At 40.8% G+C, this 9,487-nt stretch overlaps 1 protein-coding gene across 1 annotated transcript; it reads right to left on the minus strand.

The window, feature by feature from the left end:
- Window positions 1-1,247: 1,247 nt before the first annotated feature.
- LOC103470093 (homeobox protein Nkx-2.5-like) lies at window positions 1,248-5,278 on the minus strand. Its single transcript, XM_008418250.3, has 2 exons — window positions 4,879-5,278; window positions 1,248-2,305 (listed from the first exon to the last, which is right to left on the minus strand). Exons 1-2 carry the CDS (start codon window positions 5,261-5,263, stop codon window positions 1,650-1,652), a joined length of 1,041 nt encoding a protein of 346 aa, XP_008416472.2. The 5' UTR covers window positions 5,264-5,278; the 3' UTR covers window positions 1,248-1,649.
- Between the last annotated feature and the right edge of the window lie 4,209 nt (window positions 5,279-9,487).

A 9,487-nucleotide genomic window follows, 5' to 3' on the forward strand; every position in this document is an offset into this window, starting at 1 on the left:
GTCGTCATGGCAACAAACATATTGCAAAAAAAAAAGTTAAATGATTTTGTACTTATAGTTGAAGGGGAAACCTGTTCTTTCAGGAGATTGCTGCAAAGTCAGCTGGATTTTTAAATCCTTTTACCAGTTGGATTAATAAACCAGAATTAACTTTAGTGGATAAAACTCGAATTTATGTAGCTGACTTTGAATCAGTAAATATACGTTTTTATTCGTATAATGTCTTGAGATATTCTTTGTCTGTCCATAAATCAACAGCCGATCGTTTCCAAAGTTCTTTTGCGGAGGTAAGACAACCAACATTCAGAAACGCATATTCCCTTCCTGACCATTTAATTTATTTCAGCTCATCGTGTTTTATTTTGGGGTAAAATTCATTCTCAACTTCTGTTGGAGGAGCCGTGGGTTTCTGCTGAGGGAGTCACCTGTGAGAAAGAATAACTTCGCTCTGCAGCCTGAAATAGCACACAGTTCCTCTGAAATAATGAGAACACGAACCTCCTCCCCTCTTCGAAAAAATGTTCCCGTCCATTTTCCTCATCGGTATAAATGGTGAAACTTGTAGCAATAATACCCCCTTCTTTCAGACAAACGCCTCCCCGCTGTCTTCACCTCCAGCCCGGCGGCCCCTGAAGCCTCTCGGCTGGGGATCTCTGCAGAGCTTTTCTGCGCTGACAAAAAAAAAAGTGAGAAAGAAAGAAAAACCCTCCTGAAGGAGAACAAAAGTGACCACATTTTCCCTCTGTGTCCCCTTCTCTGCGCAGAATAACCCGCTGCCTGTCGCTCAAATGGGAATATTAGGACGTCAATCTCACGGCCCCGGTGCGCTTTTGTCTTTGCTGAGTGGTCGGCTCTGCCTACCACACACCCTTTGTCCGGCAATCCAATAAGAGCCATTATTTCTGCTTTCCAAGCCCGGCTGCAGCTCGCTCTTCGGGGGTATTTTAGGTGCTTAATCGCGTCCTTTTAAGGAGCTCAAATGGAGAAACACTTCCTCCTTTCAAGGCGCCTGGCACAGGGACAAAGAGTCCCCGTGGCCCGGCCTCCTCCAGCAGCTCCCCTCTTAACATGTTTATGTGCAAAATTCAGCTTCCAATTTGCAGCCGAGCATCTAAATCTCTGACCCCATGGAGGTGACACATTTTGTTTCCTTCGTGCTGCATTACATTCATGTTTGTGTATTTGGGCGGTCAGGTATACGCACCGGAGTTTCTGAGCTACAATCAAAACGCCTTGGCTCTTTAATATTTTATTTGAATAAATGTGAATAGACTAACAATTCTCTGTTGAACCAAAACACCTTTCGTCTCTAGAAAAACAAAAAGTTAAATTTTAATACCAATTATTGCAAAATCTGTTAGGGGTTCTGGTAAGAAAAGCGCTATTTTCCCCTCTGCGCCTTTGCCTTGCGGCGCTAAACAGGGGCGCACATTCTTGGACCAAAAATAAAATAAAAAAAATTAAAAAATGTCCACCTTGCAGTGACATTCAACCTCCACGGAAACTCCTGTTCTTTGGCCCGAACAGTTGAGTAGGAAATACTGCCATTCAGACATTTTGCACCAAAATGAGTTGATAAAAAAATAAAATAAAGAAGAAAAGGAAAAAGTTTTATAAAAAAAAAGGACACTTGTTCTGTTCCGGAGAGGCTACCAGGCACGGATCCCCTGCAGGGAGCCCTGGCAGGAAGTGACCGCTGTCCCTTGATGTGTTTGGGCCTGCGGGGAGCCGCCGAGGCCGCCCACGTTTCCCAAGTTCATGTTCATGAAGGCGTTCGGGGTGCTGGACGGCGGCAGGGCGGGGATGCTGGTGTACGAGCAGCTGTAGTTGCTGTTGTACGCCGGGCTGCTGTAGGTGTAAGCCGGGTATCCGTTATAGCTGTACGGGTTGGAGCCGTAGGGCGCGGCGGCGGCGGCGGCAGCTGCGTAGCTCTGCGCGCCGCCCAGACACGGCTTCCCGTCTCTCACCAGCACCGGCACGGCGACGCGCCGCGGCGGGGGCGGGTGGTGCTGCTGCCCGGCCGCCTCCAGAGACTTGTCCTGCCGCTGGCGCTTGCATTTGTAGCGGCGGTTCTGGAACCAGATCTTCACCTGGTTGGAGGTGAGCTTCAGGGTGGTGGCCAGGTGCTCCCGCTCCGGGGCGGACAGGTAGCGCTGCTGCTTGAAGCGCCGCTCCAACTCGAAGACCTGCGCCTGGGAGAAGAGGACCCGGGGTCTCCGCCGGCTCCGCTGCTTCTGCACCGGCCTCTCCGACTCACCGAGCCCGCCCTCCGCTGCGTCTTCCCGGGACACCAACCCGCAGTTCTCTGGGTGAAACCGGAGAGTCGAGTTACATCATTGTTTGTTTTACTGACATAAGGTGGAAAATGAGATGGAGAAACGAGCTAATGTGTGTGTTTTTTTTATAATAATCTTATTTTTATTTGTTGGCATTGAATTAACTACTGTTGTGATGTTTTAGTTGTATTATTTTACTTTTTCCGTCAATTTATTCTCGTTTTTGTACAGCTCTTTGGTGCAGTTTTCACCTGATTTAAATAAAATTGACATTTACATAAAATAAGGAAATGTGGGAATAATTCTACATCTTCGCCACAAATGAAGTCGGAACGGATTTCAGGAGCACATCATGCTGAAAAGTGAAACGTCACATCTTTTGAATTACTGTTTGAGAATGTCATTTATTCAACACACATCCATACGTTGGCCACTACAGATAAGCACCGCCACAAATCCCACATTTGTCCATCTGTCATGTGTCAACAATGGAAGGATACACTATAAAAATGAAATCTGAAGGGTCTTCAATTTTAGGCATTAAATGATTTACAAACACATCAAGCCTGTACATATAATGTTTAAGATTAGTTATTCTCAGTCCAAGAGTTTCTGTATTTATTTATTTATTTTTTACATGTAAGGGCAAACCTGATTAAAGCAAAGTATATTTATCAAATTTAAGCAAGAACGTTTTATAATTGCCTGCATGTACTAATTCATATCTCTATTGAGAGATGGAAATATATTTTTTTAAAATTACCCAAATAAATTGTCAGTGATTTTATTGGTTACATTTTAACCGCCTGTTTTGTCAGTGTAGGTTGTCACAACACATTACTTTTATTCCATTTATTTTTTTGTATCTGTAAAAGTAAAAATTTTAAATAAAGCAAAAATACTTAGTTATTAATATGTATTTTCTGTCACAATAATTTTTTCCTCTGTTGTTGATAGTAATGCCGCTATTTAATTTTAAAAATTTTACTCATAAAACAGTTTTTATTCTGTAATTAACAGCCTAATGAATATTCGACTTTTCCTCATTTTTTATAATAAAATGTCTGCACGTTTCGGAGCTGAACAGTTGATATCCATCCCGTCTGTGTTTATCGGCGCTACTTCTCCGTGTCACTTCTTTTACAAGCCTCTTTAAACTAATTGTCGGTTTATGGTCCACACATCATAACAGAGCCCAAAGTAAGAGGCGCGCAGCCGAACCACTAGAAAGTGTTTGACATGTGCGCACTTCCCTGGATCCGTCTCAGCCTTCCACCATTTGATAGCTCTTTATTGGAATAACGTCGGAACCTGCGGCTCTGTGAGGAAACGTAGAAAAACGTCCATGAATCTTCTTCTTGTTTTCAATAGTTTTAGTTTAATTTGGTGTGTTTCTCAGGTAGATTTGACAAAATTGGGTTCATTTTTTTATGGATGTCAAGCGATAACTCGCACTACAATACCCAGGTAAATTCATAAACAAAAATTAGTTAAATAAATTAATAAAATCCCGACATATTTTTCGTGACATCCGTTTTCAGTTTTGAATTTCTAAAAACCCACCATCATTAATTATAATAATTTAGCTTTAAACAGATTAACATATATTGCATTTATCGTATCATTTATCATTTATCGTGAAACATTTATTGTCACCGCAAGAGTTTTGGCTTATCGTTGTCATAATAAACTTCAGTTAATGTTAAACTATTAATTTTACAGATTTCTACAGCTTTTCCATGACACCATCAGTAAACATGAGTAAATTTGAAAATATATTTAAATAAATTCACACTAATCTGCACATAGGGAACAATCACTGCAACACTGACCAACATATTTGACGTGTATTGATGATTTTGATGATGGCACTCGACTAAATGTAAACACTGATGTCTGTATGATCTTTTTATGTCTTTTTATTTTTTAAGTTTTTATTATGTAAAGCACTTTAAGCTGCCTTGTTGCTGAAAATGTGCTATATAAATACAATCGATTGGTTGATTCTTTAATATTGTGGCGTCCTGAAGAAGTTTATATCAAATAGGAACATTTTTCAAGACCGGCATTTAAGTTTGTGGCTCTATGAATGCTGTTAACTGAAAAAAAAAGTAGTAAATAGTTTCTATCAGATATTTTTTTTATCGTTATCACAGCAATACGACAAAATATCGTGATAAAATTCTCAGTTCATATCGCCCACCCGTAACAGCTTCCCTCATCCTTCTGAAATAAAGTCCCTTTCTTTCTTTCTTTCTTTCTTTCTTTCTTTCTTTCTTTCTTTCTTTCTTTCTTTCTTTCTTTCTTTCTTTCTTTCTTACTTTCTTGTCAAAAATTATGTTTCTTTTTTATTTTGAAGGAAAGTTGTGGTGATTTTTTTATATACTAAAATCACTTTAGGCGAAAAATTACTTAGGCCGTTGTTTTAGGAAGGTGGGGATTTGTTGACCAACACCAGGTAATGACAGCAAAAAGCCCAACATGCATCAATCCCTCTGTGAAATATGGGATCAGTTTTTGGAGCCAAATGATTCCGCTCTTTAACGCTGATTACTGAAGTTCCTCTCCTTCAGAGAACGGTGTGGATGAGGTTTAGACTCACTGCTCTCCTGCGCCTCCAGCTCCGCGGCCTCCAGCTTGGCTCCCTGCAGCCCGGGATGGACGTACATGCTCGGGGAGAGGCTCGGGTCCCCGCGCTCCTCATCACGCACCGCCAGCGCGCTGAGGTACGCCAGGTTGTCCTCACTGTCCGAGAAAGACGGGCTATCCCGAGGCACGGCCAGCATGCATGACGGCGGGCTTTGGAAGTGCTGCTGCTGCTGCAGCTGCTCCTGGTGGGACGGAGAGCGAGTCAAGTGCTGCTGGCTGTGGACGCGGTGCGGGAGCTCCAGGGAGCCGGACTGTTGCTGCTGCTGCTGCTGCTGCTCCAGCTTGAGGATATCCTTGACGGAAAACGGCGTGGAGGTGAGCGGGCTCTGCAGCATCATGTCATCCAGCTCCAGCTCTCCGGCATCGACGAAATGAAGCCCGCCGAGTAACATGCACTCCCCTTCTGCAGTCCCCGCTGTTTCTCTAGCAAACAATCCACCTCGGAAGCGTGGGTAATTGGAGGTCCGCTAAGCTTCTGGAATCCTTCATGGCCATAAATCGCGGTAAAACACGGCTATTATCGCCGGGTTCGTCCATGCAGCTCTCCTCTCTGACAGATATAATGTCGGGCTTTGTGAGGGGAGTTCGGACCGGAGTGTTGGAGCGTCTCTGCCTCTTTTTGGAGCGAGGGGGAGGGGTGTGTGTGAAATAGAAAGTCCGTGCGGGACGTAGGAAGAACCCTGGGAAGGTGGGAAGTACGTGACGTAACCGCACGTTCCCCAGTTTTATTTTCCACATGGAAAAATCTGCTGGACGCGGTTACAGACGCTGTTTCTGGGAGCGCATTTGGACACATTTTACGCACACATTTTAAGCCGGAAAACATTAAAACTCCCTTGTTTATTACAACCCCAAATGTAACTACGCTTACCTCTTTTAGACTTTCACTTTGTGCTGAGCAAACTGTTTAGTGCTAATATGGTTTCCTGCATAAATCAGTAGGCCTCAGGAAGAGGAGCGACTCTTCCAGCAGCTTCAAGGCCAAGGTTTCCCAAAAAACCAAAAAACTTTGCTTGTAATTGTTTCCTTTTCACTTGTGCAAAATGGGGAACTAATGGAAGAGACTTTGAAGTTTAGCTCTTTGTCTGATTATAAACTTTAACAGCATCGTAACTCGAGCTGAAATGTGGTGATTCAATCCTTCCACAAACCGGCTGCGCGGGATGAAACTAAATCCAAAACCACGTTGTGAAACACCTTTTACGCTCTCAAAATCTTTTTACACTTTAACGCAAAGAAGAAAGCATAAATACAAACTTTCAGACTGTAGCAGTGGCGGATATTGCATGATAAGATACTGACAGCGTGTTTGCGTAAAATGACTGCGTTTGGGATTTTCACTGTATGACGGTAAAGATTTGAAACTTTGAAACCAAAATGTATAAAATGATTTGTTGCTTCTATTTAAAAAAGAATTAAAAAAAGGTGTAGCTAAATTTTACACGATCCTTATAATCCTTCACATAACATTTCTGTAGTATCGTAATTTTTTATGCAAAACTAAAACGGTTGAGTTGAGATGTAATTTTCAGATCATCTTTTGCTCGATATGTTTTCTGCAGCGTAATTTTGTTAGCTTGTTAATTTATCCAGTCAGCTGATTAAAAATACAACGCTTGTAGCTTTTTTTTTTAAAATTAATTCATTCAAAACCGCTCAAACTTAATAAAAAGAAATCTAATGCGCGTTCTTTGTCATGTTTAGAATTATTGTTTTTATTTTTTATTGTTTTGAAAAGTAACTTTTGAGAGAGCTTGTTGTCACCCCCTGATATCTGTGTCTGGTTCTCATTCTGTAATTATACAACAATTTGTTCCAGTTTTGACCCGCGAATCTGACACCGGACACCGACACACTCTCAGAAAAAAATAATCTAATATGCTCTTATTTCATGCAGTCTCATACATGCTAAAGGTTATGCAAGGTGAAGCAAGACGAGTTTATTTTCATCACAACTCAGCAACAAGACAATTCAAGGACTTTATGGTAAAATCAGAAAATAGGATAACAATGCTTTGTCATGATAAGGGAAACTAAATAAACACTCAAATAATTTTTCTCTTATTATTTGTATTCAAAGGTAGTTCTAAACAAAAACGTTTTATCTTTGATTTAAATTAACGCAGTGTTTCAGCAGTTTTACAGTTCTATGGAAGTTTGTTCCAGATTTTGGCGCTTAAAAACAGAAAGCTGTTTCTCCACGTAGAGGTCTGGGAAGTTGATACAACAGCAGATCTGTAATTTATTCTGATACTAAACGGATCAGTGATTTAAAAACAAAAATGTTTTAATGCTGTTTTTTCTTTTTTTTTTTTTTAGTTCCGGGAATCCGGGACTTTAGAAACAGAGGGATGTGCTCTACTTTCCTAGTTTTAGTGAGAACACGAGCAGCTGCAGCTGCCTAATAATAATAATAATAATAATAATAATAATAATAATAATAATAATAATAATAATAATAATAATAATAATAATAATATGTCAGGTTTGCCATGAATTTAGAAACTGAAAGCTATAAAAATCAGTTCAGATTTATTTATTTTTTTAAGTGAAATAACTCCGTAGTTTAGCTCCGATGATGAATCTGACTCACCTCCAGTTTTATTACAAGCTGTATTGTATGGACATTTTCTCCCGGTGCTCAAACAGTGCACAACACATGAGGGAGGAACTTAACATGCAAATAAAACAACCTTAAACTCCTCCGGTGTGACTGAAAAATAACATTTTTGAGCTCCAGCTGCCTGAAGGCGTCCCCTGCCTGCCTGCCTGCCCCGCTCTGCAGCGGCCGTGCAGCCCGCTGTCCTCCTTATCTCGCCTGTCGCATTAATACCCGCACTGGGTCGATAAGCAGGGCCCCCAGGGCAATTAAAATTCCTCCACGAAAACTTACCGACGTTTTTAGCGCGGCCTAATCTGCTCCTATCAGCTCCCTTCCTCTTTGCTCGCCTGCTTGTCACCCCTCCGTCTCCCTCCGTGTTTTCCTCCGCAGGTGGATGAAATCCCGTCAGAGGGCAAGACTTGATGCTCCACAGGAAGGTCAGACCCGGTGGATTCGGAACTGAACGTTCTGTTTGGATCAGATGATTAATTTATTGGGGACTGCTGCCGCTTTCTGTTAATAAATTATCTTTGTTTTGTTTTTTTCATGTAATTTTCTAAAACTTTTGGACTACTTCATGTTAAATCACTGTTTAACCGAAGAAAACTTTTGAAATTCGAGTAAATTCCTTTTAACTTTTTCTTTCTTTCTTTGTCTTTCTTAGTTAAAATATATTTGAATTGTGCAAATCTATTTTCGAAACGTATTTTTCCCCTTTTTGTAACACTTGGAGTGAGACTGTAGTCTGGTTGGAAATGCTCCCTACTTCTCATGACATTTTCTTTCACTTCCTGTGTATTTGTTGTTACTTCCTGTTATAAGAAAATCATTCCTCTCTACTGTCGCCCTGTTCTTGCTTAGAAAGCTTTAATGCAGTTTACTCTGTAAGTACAAAGAGATCGTTAGATTTCATGATTTATTTGCTCAGAGATCAACAGGAGTCATGTCTGAACTAGTGATCTCTCCAACTCCTTTAAAACTGATCGTCTTTCCATTTCTTCTTTTCTGCAGCTCTGAAATGTGAGCTGCTCAAACAGTAGAAGCTTTCTCATCATAATACAGTTTCCAGATATTAAATATAACTATTTTACTTTCAAAACACTAAATGTGAGGCCAGCTGTCTGAATCAGGGGGATTATTTGTTCGGCCATCAAGCAGAAAGCCAAACTTCTTGGCATAACAGAAAAGTATTGAGATGTTTGGGGGTAGAAAACAAGCAGTTTACAGAATATCTCACCCTGACACGTTGGGACATTTGTGTTTATGCACAAAAATGCTGCAGTCCAAAGCGAGCTGATTGCGACTCTCGAACTTTTGGGAACATTTGGGAACATTTGGGACCTGAAACATGTTTGAGTCAGGAAGCTGTCCATGTCAGTCATTTACAGTTAAAAAAACACATCCATACTTCCTGAACCTGTTCAATTTGGTGACAAACTTTAATGCATTTCAGTTTTTTGTGTGTGAAGTGGCTTCAACTTCAGTTATTACAGCTAGAAACAAGTAATCAGGTTCAGAATCTGGGTGTAGAGATTAAATCTGACCTGAGCCTTCAGGGTCACATAAAGACAGTTACAAAGTCGGCCTTCTATCACCTGATCAACATTTTCAGGGATAAAGGACTGATGTCCCAGCAAGATTTAGACCAGCGGTGTCAAACTAATTTTTGTTTTGGGCCAAATAAAGATCGTGAATGCTCTTAAAGGGCCGGTTGTGCCAGAATGTTTTGATAAAACCTGATCACAAACTGTTAAAATATCAACGAATTCTTAAAATTAAATGTTATTGAACATCTTTTCAGTCCCTCCAGGATTTTGTGATTCTTTTTGTGACTTTTTGCAATAAAAATCAAAGTGTTTGTGGTACTAATTTGGAAATATATGCGCTTATTTATGGTGGTAGATGCGACTTTATGTGACTCGCTGTGTAGATCATGGACTGTAATCTGGCATCAGTTGAA

This window comes from Poecilia reticulata, chromosome 1 (genome assembly GCF_904066995.2).
Source record: "Poecilia reticulata chromosome 1, P_reticulata-male-v2, whole genome shotgun sequence".
Lineage (NCBI taxonomy): Eukaryota > Metazoa > Chordata > Actinopteri > Cyprinodontiformes > Poeciliidae > Poecilia > Poecilia reticulata.